Here is an 18,916-nt window from a genome sequence, read left to right on the forward strand (position 1 = left end):
TTTTATGGGAGTTACTTTTACTATAAATATAGGCATTGTATCAGTGTAAACCTTGAGATAGAGGGGGCTGAAACAAGGGTTTAGAAAGACAACAACAAAACTAGGGTTTGTATAGAGTTTGTCTCTTTGGAACAAACACTAGGTTTTGAGGGTTGATTCACCTTGGGAAACACTATTAGGATTGAGTCTCTTGGTTACGGGAAGAGGCTGGGATTTGGGTAGAATTAGGCGGGAGACTTATTCTTGTAATCCATCTCTTTTGTAACGTTACTCATCATATAGTGGAACGGAGGGCTGCTCTCTCCCCCAGACTAGGTCAATTTGGACCGAACTGGGTAAACAGATTCTTTGTGTTCTCTCTTCTTCTTTTCTCTTGCTGTGTTGTTTTCTACTTTTGGCTTGTGATTATAACTGTTCTATTCACTTTGATTATTGGTTGCTTTATTATCCATTGCTCCACACATCAAGTTGTTATTGGTGTGAGTTTTCTCATCGAATCCGCAACATGAAGGAGAGAGAAAAATGGTTTTAGGTGCTCTTGTCAAGTATTTGTGCATTCTCCATTATCATAAATGCAAATTAGAATATTGAATTAGGAGTGATGAAAGTAGTATTAATTAGAGTTATAATTGAAAAAAATAACAATTAATATTGTGTTGAAAAGTGAAATGAGTCAGTTATTTTGGGACAATATTTTTTTTACATAAGGGTCACTTATTATGAAACAGAAGGAGTATTTGGAAGAACCACAATAGGAAAATCTTTAACAATAAGAGAGAGCATATTTTTGTGTTAGTAGAAAAGGTTAAAATCCAAGTGGATTGATGGTTAAAATTGTATTACCTTTTATTCTATTTTGATTACCCTCCTTGGAGGACGACCCCAATGTCTTGCCTAATGGCGGTTTCTTAATTTTGTTTTTCAGCTACTTCATGTAGCTTCGATTGTATCATGTAAATTTCTGAATTTATAAGTTTCCTCTAATACACCTTTGGCTAGAGGGGCTTCTTTTGGTTTAATATATTTTACCTTTGTTTAAAAAAATAAATAAATAATGCTTGCCTTTCTTGCTTTGTTTCATCATTTCCATTAATCATCACTAGTGTCTATATTTCTAGGTATAGGTTTTAATGTCTATTTGGTTAGATAGACAAAATGACAAATAGTTATTGAAGCTCACATACATAAATAGAAGAGTTACCGTTCGATCGCCGACCACAATATCAGTCTAATAATTTCGGCATTTTCAGTTAAGTTTTCAATGTTTATTTTATGCATATTATAATTGGGAATTGGTGGGAATGAGTTAGAGTAATGTCTTTATTTTTTCCTCTCTTCGAGAAATGAATGAATGAGAGTCCAATTACTCATGGCTGCCAATTCATCCCACTTGTTCAAATTTTCAACTAACATTCAGGTATCACCACGATGAGAATCGTTTCTATCAATATATTTTCTAAAAATTTATTTGTTTTAATGTAAATGCTTCTCGGACTTTTTTCAACATATATTAAAATTCGGGTTAAGTAAATAGTCCCCTTAAATATACCAACATTTTATTTTAGTCCTCCTAAAATATTCTTTAGGTTTTTGGTCCCTGTAAAATTTTTCATTTATGAATTTAGTCCCTGCTCTAGTGTAATACTCAATGTAGAGCAGAGACTAATTTTATAGATGAAAAATTTTAGAGGGACAAAAAACCTAAGAAATATTTTAGAGGGACTAAAATCAAATGTTAGTATATTTAAAGGGACTATTTACTTATTTAAAATTAAGAACACAAGTATCAGAGGTTGTACTAGTTACTACAACAATGATAGAAGTAGAAATAAGGTTGAGGAATTTTGTTGAAACCTAGATTTGTGTTTAAAAATATATTTACAAAATTAACATTTAGATAACCCTACTTTAAAATAGTAAAATGTTTTTTTGATAAAAAAATGTGGAAGAGGCAATGCTAACTTACCTTTTCATGTTTTTAGGTGGAAAGAATAAGAAGCCCCATTTTAATGTGAGTATATTACTAGTGTTAAGACATGTATGCATTTGGTGTGTTTGTCTTTCCGCGTTTATATTGTGTTTACTTTATCGCATATGATTTGTTTTTTTAATATAGTTTTTTTTGGTAACAGATGCTAAACAAAGGAATAAAAAAAAACATAAAAAGAAGACAAACTAAAAGTTAGGCTCTATGAAACCAATCCCGTTGGACATCAGCTTACAACAGAGGTAACAATCCATGGTGGCTCCAAGAACTCAGCGCCTAGCTTCGCCATGAAGTCTGAACCATTCGCCTCCCTCAAAGTATAGGTTTAGTCATATACATCATCCGGTCACTATTATAAGCAAAAATCTTCATTTTAGATTCATTCATTAAATGATGTATGTGGTCTATAATAAAGACTATATGCATCATTAATTGAATGAATATAGAATGTGGATTTTTGCTTATAATAGTGATCGGAGGGTGTATAGGTTTATTGTTTCTATTTTATAGATATATGCTTATAATTTATAAAAAAAATATATTTTGTATAAGCATATTTTTAGGAATTATAGTGAATTTTATCTAAAAAATTACAATATTTTACAAATATGTATTAAGAAGTTTTATGCTATATGAATTTTATAAGGGGAAATTACACTCACCTCCCCTAAGGTTATTCTAAATGTATCCAACACCCCCTCTATTTTCTTAATTAGCACTAACCTCCCTTGCCCTTGACACCGTTAAACTTCTGTCAAATTAATTTCCTGAAACATATAACACCGCCTAATTCTGAATTTTGTCATTGCCTTTTCATTTCCTCCATTCAATGAGCGGCCACATTTTCCCTTACTCTAAGGAAGCAACAGAAAAGACATGAAGCACAAAGTGTCTCTTTTGTTATTGCTTGTTGGATTAATTCCGTTTGCGTTGTTTGCTTGGGTTGATCTTGCAACATCTCTTTTGTTCTAGTTAGCTGGATTATTTTTCATTCTCCAAGTGAGACCGTTCATCAATGGTTTTGAAGGAGCGGAAAACCTTGAAGTATTTTTTGGGAATCAATTGTTGGGGATATTCTAATTTTTCAACTTTTGGGATATGGTTTATCTGCCGAATGTCATCTCCAAGTTGGAATCGCCGATTTTGATACATATTTGGGTTTATTTTTGTTCACTGGGTAGTGCCTTTGGATTCTATTTTATATGAAAAATTGTTATTGCCAATTTCAATTCCCAATTCATTTTCGTACTTACAAAGACATTGTATGCTACAAAACAATAAAGATTTCACATTTCATACAGAAAGAACAAAGACCTTGTTGGCATAAATGCTCAAAAGGATAAAAAAGTATTCATTTTTTTATGCAGTATGTGTTATTAGAAACATGAGAATAAGAGGTCTGTTTATTGAGAAGGATAAAGTAGCAGTTTAGTTTTAACAAACTGAGTAATTAACGGTGTTAATCGAGAAGGGATTTGTTTATCTATTTTAAGAGACCTTAAGGGAGGTTATTGTCTATTATAGAACTTGAGGGGGTGTTTGTGTTGTTTAAAGAAATCTCAGGGGAGGTCACTATAATTTTCCCATTTTATAATCGGTGAATTTTCTTAAAAACCTAATTCATATATTTTAAAGGAGAGAAAGTAATAAGAACGATGATATAATACACATTCACCACTTTTGCAAAAGCTCATCACCATCACACATACATAGTGTGATACAAATTTATACATGATTTCATACTATGTAGTGACAAGATAGATACACATCAACTGAGATTGTTGTCTATCTATGTATGCCTTTTTTTATCAACTCACAAACATTATTTATTCATGAAATATATTACTAAGAAAGAGTGCATCATACATGATCATAGCATTATGATCAGTTCTGAGTTTTGTCCTCAGCTTGCACGGCAACAAATTCAGCATGTGAGCAGCAATGGCCGTGGCAATAGTAATGGCAACCACCTCCACCATGGTGAGAACCACCTCCACCGTGGTGAGAACCACCTCCATAGTAATGTCCACCACCACCATATTTGGCATCGTTTACTTCATTAGTCTTTTCCTCAGCTTGCACGGCAACAAACTCGGCATATGAGCAGCAATGGCCGTGGCAATAGTGATGGCAACCACCTCCACCGTGGTGAGAACCACCTCCACCGTGAGAACCACCTCCATAGTAATGTCCACCACCATTGTGGTAATTACCACCACCATTGTGGTAACCGCCATATTTGGCATCGTTTACTTCATTAGTCTTTTCAACAACCTCTGCAAACATAATATATATGAACCATTACATTTTATATACATACGAGAATGATCAAATCACATCGTTGTAATGTTAGAATATTTTTACAATATGCTCAAAAACTTCTTTATTTGATCCTTATTTTATAAAGCTAGCAGTTAGATGCATAATTATATGATATAGATCATCTCTATAAATTATAAAGCAGATCTAAAATTATTTGATATGATATTAAGATGTATATATCAAGATTAACGTTTAAATAGAATTAAGTTGAAAAGAATTAATAATATATATATATATATATATATAGAGAGAGAGAGAGAGAGAGAGAGAGAGAGAGAGAGAGAGAGAGAGAGTGGAACTCACCCTTTTTGGCATCAGAGGAAGTTTCAGTTAAGTCCCTAGCTGACACAAGAAGAACCATTGCCAAGAGGCCTAGGATGAGGATTGCCTTTTTTGAATCCATTGTTCAATATCTTTTCAAATGTGATATTTGGTAGTGAACTATGATAAAAACTAGTAAGAAGTGTGCTCTATATATAATGGAGGGAAAGAGTGATATGTAGGGACCTTTACTTGGTAGTTCAGAAAGTAGCTAGTGTGTATAAATTCAATCTTATCTATAAATTTTGAAGTATTGGTTGATATTTTTGATACTAATCATAATCTATATTAAATGTAAGAGAATGCGTGGTTTTGAAATACATGGGTTTGGGGTAATTTTAGTTCTAAAAAAAAAGTTTTGGGGTAATTTTTTCAGTTTTAATTAAAATCTTAAATAAATTTAACCGTAAAAAATTACATTCTTAAATAAATTTGTTTATAAGAATGTTTTATTGTTGGTGTCAATAAAAAATATAAGAATTTATATTCTATGTATTATACTTTTGGTGTCACTGAAAAATATAAATATAAATCTTACAATATTAATTAAAATGAAAAATATATATACTTTAATTTTAATCAAAATTTTATTAAAAATGTTGTTCATTTATACGCATCAACACAATAAAAAAAATAAACGAAATGATCGTACAAAGCTTGTGACTAGTAAAGATTGGAGGCTAGGAAAGTGAGTAATTTTTTTTATATAAATTTGTTGAATCAATTAATGCAATCTTATCTATCTATAAATTGCGAGACAGTTAAAGCAACAAAAGAAATCTTTACAATAGACATTTAAAAATGAACTGAGGAAATAGTTCAATGATTTAAATATGAGAAATGTTACTCCCTCCGTCCCATATTACTTGACCTAGTTGACTCCGTCACGTATGCCAATGCACAATTTTAAACTTAAATTTCTTTAATAATCTAGTAGAAAAAATTACGAAAATTTGATATTTTGAAAATATTAATCGAGACGAATCTAACAACATCTTATATGCTATATTTCGTTTTTATATATTAGTAGAAAAATAGAGTCAAAGCATGTTACATGAATAGTGCAAATATTCTAAATAGGTCAAGTAATATGGGACGGAGGGAGTAACATGTAACTTTAGGGTACATGTTAAGAAATTTAAAGTGAAAATGTTGTCTAGAAGATTATGTCAATTTATTCTTTTTTTTATATATAACTATGTCAATTTATTCTTCTAGAAATCGAAAATTAATGTTTTGTAATAAATATTTATCATTTATAGAATCCTTAACATGTGTTGTAAAGATACAAATTAGCGTCCTCGTGAGCTTAGCTCAGTTGATATGAACAATGCATAAAATATATAAGGTTCGGGATTCAAATTTCAGTCACGGCTGAAAAGATACAAGTTAACATGACATTTAGATATTACTATTCATTGAGTAGTAAAGACCACATGCTATTAAAATGATGCAGGTGTCTACTTGCTATTGGTTGAAAGTGAGAGCACCCAAGGCATACTATACTAGCTATTGGTTCATACTAGTGACGGATCCAGAAAATTTGAATAGTGAGGGCAGTATTTAAAATAATGAATAAGTAAATTCAATTTAGGTTTAAAATATTAAACTAAGTATGTTTTAAAAAATCAAACCAAGTAAAAGAAGAATAAAATTGGAATGAATTTAATTAGCGTACTCTATCGGTGTATAATTATTTTACACATACATCCAATAACATGATGCTACAAAGAAGACTATTTTTGACTAACAAAGTGCACAATCAATGACTATTTTGAAATTTTGATATATTTAGGGACTATTGTGATTATTTGTTACACATTTAGAAACCAAAATGATCATTACCCTATTATTATATTTTATTATACTTATAAATATATGGCATTAAAGAGGAAGAGACCATAACTAAGTCAAACTGCAAGCTAAAGCAACCAAGTAACATATATGAATGAAAAAATTAAAATTGGTGTGAGGGCATTGGCCCACATAGTTCTCTATGTTGGTCCGTCCCTGCATTTAGGGACTATTGTGACTATTTGTTACACATTTAGAAACCAAAATGATCATTACCCTATTATTATATTTTATTATACTTATAAATATATGATATTAAAGAGGAAGAGACCATAACTAAGAGTCAAACTGCAAGCTAAACCAACCAAGTAACATATATATGAATGAAAAAATTAAAATTGGTGTGAGGGCCTTGGCCCACATAGCTGTCTATGTGGGTCCGTCCCAATTACTAGCTATCTCATCTCACATCTCACCTCACGGAGATGTACACGTTCTAACTAATCCACACACATTCATAATATTTTTTTTCTATACAAAAAATTAGCAAGAGAGCATTATAGGATATTTAAAAGAGTATTATTGTTCTTTCAAACAAAAAAGAGTATTATTGTTGAATACTTTATTCATCTGTAAGTAACCGTAAAGATTATTTTTTTTATTTTTTATTGAAAAATTGATATGTACTGTATATGAGTATCTTATAAACTATATACCAGCAATGGAGGATATTCTCATAGTCATGGATGAGTCATGGTCCACCCAAACTAAAAAAAAAAAAAAAACATTTTTAATAGATATATACCTATAGTTTAAAACAAGAGGAATGTAACACTCTCTGATATTCACTCTCTTATTAGAAGAAATTAATGTATTTTCCACTACTTTAAGTGAAATCCACCTTAATTTAAACTAATAAAAAAGTCTGTAACCAAAAAAACTAATAAAAAAGTAAATATGTGTCCCTTCGGGGACATCCGATAAAATTTAAACAATAGGGAGAAAAAAGTAAATGTGCACAAAAGTGTTGAATAAAGAGTGTTCCACTACTCTTAAAACAATACAAACTAGAATTGATTCGCGTGCTGGTGTGGTTCAACTAGGTGGTCTCAAAAAATGTATTTAGTCACCGTACCAAATGCTTTGCTTTTTGTTACATATACTTCCTCCGGTCACATTTATAAGTAAAAAACCATTTTTTAGGTTCATTCAACACTTAATATATTTGGTCTATAATATATATCAAATACATTAGGTAGTCAATGAATCTAAAATGTGATTTGTTGCTTATAAATGTGACCGGAGGAAGTATATCCTACATTTTATTAAATTAAATTTTTTAAGGGTAAAAATATTTTCTTATATATATTATAATTTATTATTCTTGGCCAGTTAAGACAACTTCTGTCCTAAATTGTATAATGTGTCGTCTTCGCTTTATTTAGTTGGGACTATCAATTGGTGGTGACTCTCGCAAGTTGAATTTTTAGTGTCCTTTGCTTGATCGTATTAAATCAAGGTTAACGGGTTGGAAGAGTAGAAATATCTCATCAGGTGGCCTTTTTCGTTTTTCTAACTATGTATTGTTCTCTCTTTCGGTCTAATTTCTAATAAGGCGAAAGGAGGGTTTGGGGTTCAGAGGATTAGGAAATTTAATTTGGCGTTACTTGATAGATGGTGCTGGAGGATGAAGGTTGAGACTAGTAGTTTGTGGTATAAAGTTTCAGTCGTTAGATGTGGCGAGTTAGGAGGGTATCTCGCGGATAGGGGCAGATTAAATTTAGGTTGGTGGAATAATTTGACTAGTGTTAAAGAAGGGGTAGGTATCGGAGTAGGTCGTTGGTTTGAAAATAATATTGGGTAGGAGGTAGGAGATGGTTCACAAACTTTATTTTGGTGGGATTAGTGGATTGATGGCGTGGTGTTGAAGATTAGATTTAGTCACATTTTTTACTTAGCTGTTAATAAAATGGCAACAGTGGTTAAAATGTATTCGCTTTGATAGGGGCGGGAAGGTGAAGCGTGGAAGTGGAGACGTCAATTGTTAGCATGAAAAGAGGATTATGTAAGGGAGTGTAGTGATATTTTAACAAATATTGTTTTGCAGTTTAATATTCCTGACAGGTGGCTTTAAAATTTACATGTTTCCAAAAAAAAAAATACAATTTTACAAGTACTTATAACTACATGATGTCGTCAGTTAACGTCTTGGCAACTGAGCACTCTAAGGCATTTTGGAATAAGGACGTTCCTCTTAAGGTCAGTTTATTAGCCTGGTGTATGTTGCGTAATCGTTTGCCTACAGCAAACAACTTAATTTGGAGAAATATTATTCTGCCTAATGTTCAGCTTTGTGCGGCTGTTGGGCACCTATGGCATGGTATTTCTAACTTGCTTGGTTTCATCATGGTACCTCCTGAACATGTGTCAGATCATTTTCTTCATTTTGAAAATTAAGGCGGTTTTCCTAAAAAATATATGTTTAGTATTCGATCTATTTTGGATGGCTAGTCTGTGGGTGGTTTGGAGTGAAAGAAATGCTCGGGTGTTTCGTCAAAATGAGGACTCTTTACAAACTATTCTTGACAAAATCAAGCTTCAATCTTACTGGTGGCTGAAAGCGAATCGAATTAATTTTGCTTCTACTTATCACATGTGGTGACTTAATCCTTAAGCTTGTTTGGGAATCATTTTGTAATCATGGCGCTTTAGCCTTTTTCTGGTTTCACATTTCTTTTGGTGATTTGATGTAATTTGATACTTGCTTTGCTGGTTTTCCAGCACTCCTTGTGGTGGAATTTTCAGACTTTTGACTCAATATATTTCATTTTAGTTTCTTAAAAAAAGTATGTATACTTTTTACATTGTAAATTGTTTTAAGTTTATTATTGATAATTTCAAGTTACTCAAAATGCGTGGAGAATTATTTTAAGTCATGTAGTTTATTTTTCAATGATAAAATTTGTGCTTATTTGCCATCAAAAAACTTTGTGTTTAATTTTTATTACAACCTAAATTTTTGGTTTATATATTATAGTTTACATTTTTTTAGTAGCCCACCCGATTTTTTTTTTCCAGGCTCCACCAATATATACCTCAATTATTTAATGAATCTAAAATAAAAAAGTATTTGCATATATTTAAGACTAGATGAAGTATTAATTAACTTTTAACCGTAATTCTATTTGCTTCAAACGAATATGCAAATTAAGAAAGAATATTTTTTTCCTTAACTTTAGATTTTTAATTAATCTAAATAGTGTTAAGTGAGGCGAGCGTAAAGAACTATAAAATACTCCCTCGTATTTTAATACAAGTCATTTTGATACATATATTAAGAAATGTAGATAATTTGGTATTGGAAAGAGAAATTATGAATGATTTTACAAAACTATTTTTTACTAATGATATGGGAAAAGGATATTAAAATGACTCTTTCTAGTTACACCCTTAAAATATCTAGTTACACCCAAAATTCCATTCATATTTTATCATATTACAAAAATAGCCTTTGTCCCATACGTGAACTCAGTTAACTAAAACCTTGTAAATTGTAAATTATGAAGGTGTACGTAAAATTAATTTACGTGAAGGTGTGCGTAAAATTAATTTACGTTGGTGTAGTTTTAACTCTATATGCACGCACTGAAATTGAATTCACGGACCTTCATTTGCTAGTCTTTTCTTAATTGGTAATTTGTATGTTGTTTGGTCATTGTCCGTTCAATGGAGGTCTCCTTTCAAGTAATAGGCATTGTAAATTTTGCTGAAACATAGAAGGCTTGCTGCAACTGTATAATTTTTGGATCTGTTAGTTTTGAATTTGTAACCAATTGTATGATTAAGTTTCGTTCTTTAAGATCTTGTCTTGGATTGGTATTAGTTATAGGATTCTCAGTCACATCTTGTAACTGGGTTGATTCTTAATAAATTGTCTTTTTGTTTCTTAAAAAAAGAAAAGAGGAAAGGGTGAATTGAAGTGGGGAATGATTGGGAAGGGAGAAGGAGGACATTCGCAGTTGAATTGAAGATGATTAGCATGAGAATGAGTGTATAATTTTTGAACTTTATGAAACCTTCACGAAGAAGAGGAGGAGGAAAATGAAATGGAAAAAGTCATGTTAAGGAAAAAGAACAAGGAGAAGAAGAAGAAGAGGGGAAGAAAGTTAAAAGTAATTGTTGGAAATTTAGAAAGTAAATAAGGGTGTTTTGGTCATCATGGGGTGTAACCAAAAGTACCATGGGTGTAATCAGAAAAACTCTATTAAAATAATAGAAAGAAGAGAGGGTAATAAATGATAACCCTTTTGATTCATTAACCATGGGAATTAAAAAAGTTGACATTTGTATTAATATTATTTGTAATCACTATTGTTTTTACAATTTTATTCTTTAAGAGAGAGTTCATTTATGTTTTCAACATGCTATTTACTGCTGATTGAAAAAAAAGATGTATAATAAATAGGGATGTTTAAGTAAAAAAATAATTAATGTAGTTGAAAATAACAAAGAGATCTTATAAAAATGGAAAAAAAAATCTCAAAAAGATCTTATAAAAAGGAACAAAAAAAAACTCTCATATGCAAGACTTCTACGAATTTTTCAATTCACATATACACTGAACTAGTGTCAATGGTATGTATAGCAATAGCAAACATCTTACACTTAATAAGGACAAATTATCTGGAGTACTCGACTTTGAATCATAACTTAACAACTTTTACCCTAAAAAAAAACTTTAACAATTTTAATTAGACTTTACTAATAAACTATAGATCCGTAAGGTATTTCCCTTAACAATTTGAGGATGATGATGACCCAAAAACATGTCTTACACTTGTTTTGTAGGATGAGATAAGATTTCTTTTTACAAAGATAATCGATTGACTCTATGGTCTTGCCACTTGCGACTGCAACTAATAGACCATTCAAGTGTGACAACAATGGTCTTGCCACTTGCGACTGCAACTAATAGACCATTCAAGTGTGACAACAAAGAAGGGAGAAGAATTCAAAATACAGGACAGATTAGGTGCACCAATTAATTCATTTCACACTGAAACTTTGACAATATTTTGAGGCATCAAATGAAATCGAATTTTTATTTTACTTTTCTTGAATAAAATCGACGTTGTTTTGTGGTGATCAAATTCGCAAGTGGCACGCCGCGGAAGGTACAAAGTTACCCATGCATTTGACTTTAACAAACATTGTTATCAGTCTTAGATTAGGATTAAGACTAGATCCTACTCCATTAGTCTCAAAATGATTCACTTTTTGTAAAGAAGATTTTCAATAAATCGTTGGTTACTTTCCTTTATTATATTCTACTCCGTCCGTTTCACATACTTGTCGTTTTTGAAGAATTTACACATATCAAAAAATCAAATAAATTTTGTTATTTTTTGATGAAATTTTGCATGTGTTTTCTATAATACTTTTAACCATTTATTATTTTATTTTATCATCTCTCTCTCTCTCTATCTCTCTCTCTCTCTCTCTCTATAATAATAATAATAATAATAATAATAATAATAATAATAATAATAATAATAATAATAATAATAATAAACAAATAAGTGTATTTTTTTAAGAAAAACATGTAAGGGTATTATTGACAAACTATGAAACAAAATTATTCTCTAAAAGCGACAAGTATTATGCAACAGAGGGAGTACTCTCTAATTAATACTTCGTCCAGTCTTTTTTTTAGGGGATTTCATCTGGTCTTTATTATAAAAATATTTTTTAAAAAAGGTATATGGTCTTATATATGAAAAATTTTCTTAATTTTTAAGGTATAGTAATTGCTTAAAAAACTTTTTATCCTTTATTATGCTTATCTTTTAATAGTGTCTGTATTTAATGTTTCACAATTTTTTATAAGGGTATATTCGAAAAATGTTCAAAAATTACAATAATCAATATTGTATTGGTTTTGATAATTTCTTTTTTTGTTTTTTGTTTTTAAGGATTAGAGGGAGTATCTTAAAAAGGTTATTTAAAAAAAATATTATTATCTCTCTTTCATTTATACAATATTTTTAGGGATATGTTTACAAAGTCACTTGTTAAAAATCAAAAGTAATCAGTTTGCATTGAATTTAACAATATTTAAATTTTTAAAAAGTTAAATTCATCTCTTTTTACCATTTTTAATGCAATATTTATATTTTTATCTTTTTAACCAATGCCCTAAGAACAATCTCCAGTATTTCCCTTTTCTAAATATGTATGAAATGACCAAGTAGATCAGTTCATTTGGGATGAAGAAATATGATGTTTAATGTAAGTTACTCCGACTCCAAATTATAATTTTTTTTGCAAAAAATTATAAAATATATGTCATTTGACAATATTAATAAAACATTAATAATTTTTTTATCATGGCTTTTTTACTATTTATTACTCTCACTTGTTTCATTCTTTCCATTTCCTTTTTCAATATCATGTGTGAAGGATATTTTTATAAAATCAATATTTCTGTTTCACATACAAAATTAATTATATTTTTAATTTATGTAAAATTATCAAATTGAATTATAATTGGAGACGAAGAGTAAAAAAAAAAATGTCTCTTTTAGTATTTTTTATTATGCAACCATTTTGTATCCTTGATGAAAATGTGAATTCTCATTCCTTTTATATACCATAAATTGTATTTGTTTATGAATATCTAAATTTTAATAACCAACTTTGTATTGCAAAAAATAAAATTTAAAGAAAAGTATAGATATTTACTACTTTAATATGCCTTATTTAAAAATTCGTCCTCAACTTTATATGTGTTGGGTTGGCTCTACTCTTGTTTTTTTTAAAAGGTTATGCTAATCGGTGCTCTCGGGGCATTGATTAAGGATGCCAAAAAAGGAAATTATTACCATAAAAATAAATATTTGACTTTTTAGTATTAATTATATAGTTTTCAATAACTACTATATAATTTCCTTTTTTAGCATCCTTAACTAGTGTCCCGGATGCATCAGTTAACATTTCCCTTTTTTAAATAATGTTATTAGCACACTTGTTAGATTTTTTTTTTTTTGCTTTATACTCATTAAGTATATTCAGACATCTAATAAATGTGTAAGGGTTTATTTAAAGCAATAGTTTTTTGGAATAGGAAAATGGGTTTATTTGGAAAAGAAGCTATAAAATATCTAGTAATATAAAAATAGATTTATATTTAAGGATAGATTTTGAGTAAAATGAATAGAGTAATGATATTTTGACATCCATTTGATGACAACTTTGTTGACAACCTTGTTTTTCTCACTTCTTATTGGTCAAAAACAATGGAGAGAGAAAAAGGAAGAGAGAGAATAACAACATCATATGAGTATGAGAGAGAAAGTTGTCTAAAAATTGTCAAAAAGTGGTTGTCAAAATATCATTTCTCAAATGAATACATATGTATAAAGAACCAAAGATCAAAGAAAGTGTTCTTTCAAAAAAAAAAAAGAAGAAAGTATGCATAAGGGGCAAAGTTGGCAATGAATAAATTGTAATGACTCGAGGACGGAAGCTACCAGAGCCTAAGTACACATGTCATGGTCCATCTAAATCAGTCAATGAAGGCAACTAGAACTGACTCACTGTTTTATGTCTCCCCATAAATAACTTAGTATCGCCATCACACAAAAACAATTACAATAAATTATTTCACATATCTTTAAAAAAAACCATTTCACATAAATTAGAAAGAAATTATAAATGAAAGAAAAAGAGTAACCATTTATTAAATGAGTGGTTATAGATGGACCACCTTAGGTGGCAAACCATCTTTTTTTTGTTAAAGACAATTTCATTAATGAAAGTCTGGCAACAAATCAAATGTCAAGACTGCAGAAATATAAGGCGGAGTTTCTTCGATCCATATGCAATCTGAATTCTTAAGAGCATATTTAGCTAAATAATGAGCAGCTTGGTTGGCTTCACGCCTAAAATGCAAAAAATTTAAACTACGAAAACTACCCTTAAAACTAATACAATCTCGAATAATAGAGCCAACATAGTTGGGAGATTGTTGGTGAGCATTCAACGCTAAAACCACATTAGAAGCATCTGATTCTGCTATAAGATTAAGAAAAGACATGTCTTTTGTAAATTCCAGACCCTTCCGCATAGCTAAAACTTCTGCAACCTCTGAATCTGGTAATGAAAAGACTTGCGAGGAACTAGCACCAACGACAATACCTTCATCATCTCTCACCACAACACCAATACCCCACTTATCACCCTTTACTGGACCTGCTGCATGAACATTAAGCTTATAGAAACCACTAAAAGGAGGTGTCCAATGAACATCAGATATTGGCAAAATTGGACCTCCACTTAGTGTCTCCACCAACACCGTACTAGCGCTCTTAAAATTTCCAATAGATCTTTGTGCCTTTTGAATAGAGACAGCCACATCACCCTCAGTCCCCTCAAAACATTTCTTATTTCTAGCACACCATATCTCATAACACAAGGCCAAAACATGGACTATAATATCTGATGACAGTCAATTATTCGCTATTTTTAGTGTCATTTTCATCACATTTTGGAGTTCACAAGCAAGATTAAGCAGCAAGAAAAGCATGAAAAGTTGAAGATTTTGAAGAAATTAATTTTCTGAAGAATATTGGAGTTCATAGTTATTTTGAGCATGATAAAGTGCGAAAAAGAGGAAAAATTGAAGATGCTGGAAAAACGCCAAAAACGTGTCACGATTTGCCAAAACGTGACACGATTTTACCAGACCAGAAAAACATGCTCTCGGCGTTGGGGTAAAACGTGTCACGATTGCAAAAACGTGACACGATTTCTTCAGCTGTTTGTAAAAACGTGTCACGATTTACTTAAAACGTGACACGATTTTAGGCGAATTTCTGTGCCTATTTAAGCTGAAGTCTATTCCAAAAACAAGGGTTACGAATTCTGGAGAGAGAAAGTGCGATTTGCAGACCTGGAGACTGAAGAACGGGGCGATTTCCTCCACTCTTTACCAGTTTATGTATGTTTTAATTCTTTCATTGATTATGCTATTTGTAAACTCAATTATGAGTAGCTAAATCTCTTAGAGATTAGGTCTGAGATGATTCTTTGTAACCCTAATTGATACATGATGCTGTGAAACTCTATTTATTGTGAATAATTATTTAGTCTTTATTCAATTCAATTGTTCTTAATGCTTTTTATATCCTGATCAAATATAAACATGATTTTGTGAGAACGAATGACTACTGACCATAGCTTTCGACTTAGACCTATTGAATTGTTCTAGTAAACATGGTTAGTCTAGGAATGGATAATCGTTTATTAGTGATATTAGGTTAACGTGCTTTAAACCTTCAAAGATTATTAGACCACCTAAGGGATTAGGGGCTGTAGTTTGAGAAGAGGGTCCTAACTCAAGGGATTGATTAGGACTATTTTGTTAACTATCGTGGGACTAGGAAATCAGTCATAAGAATAGGTGCAGTATACCAATTAGGGGAACATAGATGATTCGAAAGACCTGACCTCATCTCTCTATTATTTTCTAACCAAATCTTTATTTTATGTTATTTAATTTTATGCAATCAAATCTACTTCCTAGTGGCAAACCAAAAATAACTTTTACGCATCCTAAATATTTTACCTTATTGCTGAATTGAGATTAACACAGTCCTCGTGGGATCGATATTTTTACTACTTCGATAGTATTTGGTGCACTTGCCAAACGTCTATCAAGGTTTTGGCGCCGTTGCCGGGGACTGTTGAGTCATTTCAATTTGGTAATTACGTTATTATTTAGGATTTCTGTCTTTTATATTTTTGTATATATATATTAAAAAAATAAAAAATAAAATATTATGCTCTTTGTTTTCTTCTCATTGTACTGTGCTACTGAAAAGTTTATCCAAGTTTTGCAGCTATGATAGACAGGGTACTCCTCTATGACACAGAAGAGATTGCTAAGTTGCAGTATGAAAAATATATGTTATCTTTTAAGATCAAAATTTTGGACAACAAAATCTCGAGTTGTGGTCATTATGAGGCGAATCAACCAGGTAGTGATGGTGAAGGGAAGAAAGAGGTGATCAACATCGATTACAATACTCAACTTCTGAATATTTTAGATGATTTCTTGGTGTCAAATCAAGTTTCATTTGAGAAGTTTGATCTTAAGTGTGGTGATCTTGTTGAGAAAGCACATGAGTCTCATAGGAAATTGGTTCAGATGAAGAGTGAGTGTCACAAGGTTGTGGTGGAAGAAAAACCCAAAGTAATGAGTGTTGATATTTTCCCAAAGTCTGGACCAACGGAGGTTAAGGAAATCACTCGTGTGCAGATGGATGCACATCCTTCTCTACGGTGGGAGAGCTTAAATTCCAAAGGTTTAACGGTGAGAGCATGGGAGCATCTACTTCTTTGCTACAAATTCATGGAATTCCTACCAAACAAGAGGAAGAAGAAAGATGATATATTCTTTCTATCATATTTGCCACCCTAACAATGGTTGAAGCGTCAAGCTCAATGACGTAAAAGAAAGCGCTTTGTGGGAGGCAACCCATCCTTTTTTATTATGTTTTTGTTTTCAGTATTTTATTTCTATTGTTGAGTCAAACAATTTGTCTTTAATTTTCATTTTGGTTTAACTCGGTTATGCCCCCCGTTGATGTAATTGTTCTTGAACTTGTTTATTATTGACGAGTTTGCTTGTTTTATTGACTTTTTACAGTTTAGTAACAAATATTTGTTCAAGTGGTATTCCAAAAGTTCAAAAGGAGGAGTGACTTGTGTTTCAAAGGCGAAGTGTACGGCGTTAAAGATAGGTAGTCACAACTCCCAGATATCTAAACTGTAAGGATTCATGGCCAAATTTTATTTTTCCAATTTACTTATATAGAGTGTTCCATGCATTTACATTTCTAGAACTTGCGATTTTTCTCTATTGTTGATTGATCTTTGTCATTAGCACACTGAGGCAAAAGTGCTTGGTCCTGTGAGCCTTTTGAAGCCTACCCTGATTTTAATTGTTATATTCTATCCTTTTCTTAACCAATTTGAGCCGGTAGGATTAGAACTTTTTGTTCGGTGACAAACTACATTACAAGCTTAGAGACTTTTAGGACTTGTCCCATATTGCTTTTCTGAGTTAGGCATTGTAGAATGTTGTTAAATAATTAAGTTTGGGGTTGCTATTGGAATTTGCAACCAATTAAGTTTGGGGCTGGGGGTACTAGAGAACAAAGAACATTATCATGAAAAATACACACAAAAATGGTGTATCAAAAAAAAAAGGAAGAAAAGAATAGAATGAAAAAAGGGACAAAACATTGAAAATCCGAGTAAATTTAAACTCGATTGTCCCAATAGTTACAAGTGTTCTCTAGTACCTTTGCAACAATTGTTGTTCCATAAGGTGAATGAATGATGAATTTAATTTTGTGCTTAACTTCTGTAGGAATGCCTAACTCAAATTTTGTGTAGCCTACTTATCCAAATATTATCCCACCTTCACCTAAGCCCCGTTATAACCCTTAAAGACCTCAAAGTGTGCATTGACATGGATTTTGATTGACGTTTAGAAACTTTTCAAGCGTATGGTAATATATAGATTGCATGTCAACTGTGTGTGAACCCTTTCATATTTTTGCGTGGAGTTGTGAATTGGTGGATGCGTACAAGTCAAACTAGCTCATCTTTAGCTAGTAAGGTGTTGAACTTTTGGGTACTATCGCTTGATCAGGTAATTGTTATTTTACTGTCAATTGTCAATATTGCAAGTAGATTCCTTGAGGACAAGGAATGGTTCAAGTTTGGGGCTGTGATGACAGTCAATTATTCGCTATTTTTAGTGTCATTTTCATCATATTTTGGAGTTCACAAGCAAGATTAAGCAACAAGAAAAGCAAGAAAAGCATGAAAAGTTGAAGATTTTGAAGAAAGTAATTTTCTGAAGAATATTGGCGTTCATAGTTATTTTGAGCATGATAAAGTGCGAAAAAGAGGAAAAATTGAAGATGCTGGAAAAACGCCAAAAACGTGTCACGATTTGCCAAAACGTGACACGATTTTACCATACCAAAAAAACATGCTCTCGGCGTTGGGGTAAAACGTGTCACGATTGCAAAAACGTGACACGATTTCTTCAGCTGTTTGTAAAAACGTGTCACGATTTACTTAAAACGTGACACGATTTTAGGCGAATTTCTGTGCCTATTTAAGCTGAAGTCTATTCCAAAAACAAGGGTTACGAATTCTGGAGAGAGAAAGTGCCATTTGCAGACCTGAAGACTGAAGAACGGGGCAATTTCCTCCACTCTTTACCAGTTTATGTATGTTTTAATTCTTTCATTGATTATGCTATTTGTAAACTCAATTATGAGTAGCTAAAGCTCTTAGAGATTAGGTCTGAGATGATTCTTTGTAACCCTAATTGATACATGATGCTGTGAAACTCTATTTATTGTGAATAATTATTTAGTCTTTATTCAATTCAATTGTTCTTAATGCTTTTTA

General features: G+C 31.4%; 1 protein-coding gene across 1 annotated transcript; it reads right to left on the reverse strand.

The window, feature by feature from the left end:
• Positions 1-3,631: 3,631 nt before the first annotated feature.
• Positions 3,632-4,757, reverse strand: LOC146924314 (abscisic acid and environmental stress-inducible protein-like). The gene is made up of 2 exons (XM_085709351.1): positions 4,613-4,757; positions 3,632-4,263 (listed from the first exon to the last, which is right to left on the reverse strand). Exons 1-2 carry the CDS (start codon positions 4,710-4,712, stop codon positions 3,872-3,874), a joined length of 492 nt encoding a protein of 163 aa, XP_085565477.1. The 5' UTR covers positions 4,713-4,757; the 3' UTR covers positions 3,632-3,871.
• Positions 4,758-18,916: the final 14,159 nt, after the last annotated feature.

Source organism: Medicago sativa, chromosome 5 (assembly GCF_051527215.1).
Source record: "Medicago sativa cultivar Bolivia chromosome 5, Bolivia_mono, whole genome shotgun sequence".
Taxonomy (NCBI): domain Eukaryota; kingdom Viridiplantae; phylum Streptophyta; class Magnoliopsida; order Fabales; family Fabaceae; genus Medicago; species Medicago sativa.

Excerpts from the sequence above, each read along its gene's own strand:
- LOC146924314 (XM_085709351.1), bottom strand. The coding sequence starts at position 4,712 with ATGGATTCAAAAAAGGCAATCCTCATCCTAGGCCTCTTGGCAATGGTT. Across the intron at positions 4,264-4,612 it reads TTCCTCTGATGCCAAAAAGG|AGGTTGTTGAAAAGACTAAT; the intron begins GTGAGTTCCACT and ends TTATGTTTGCAG.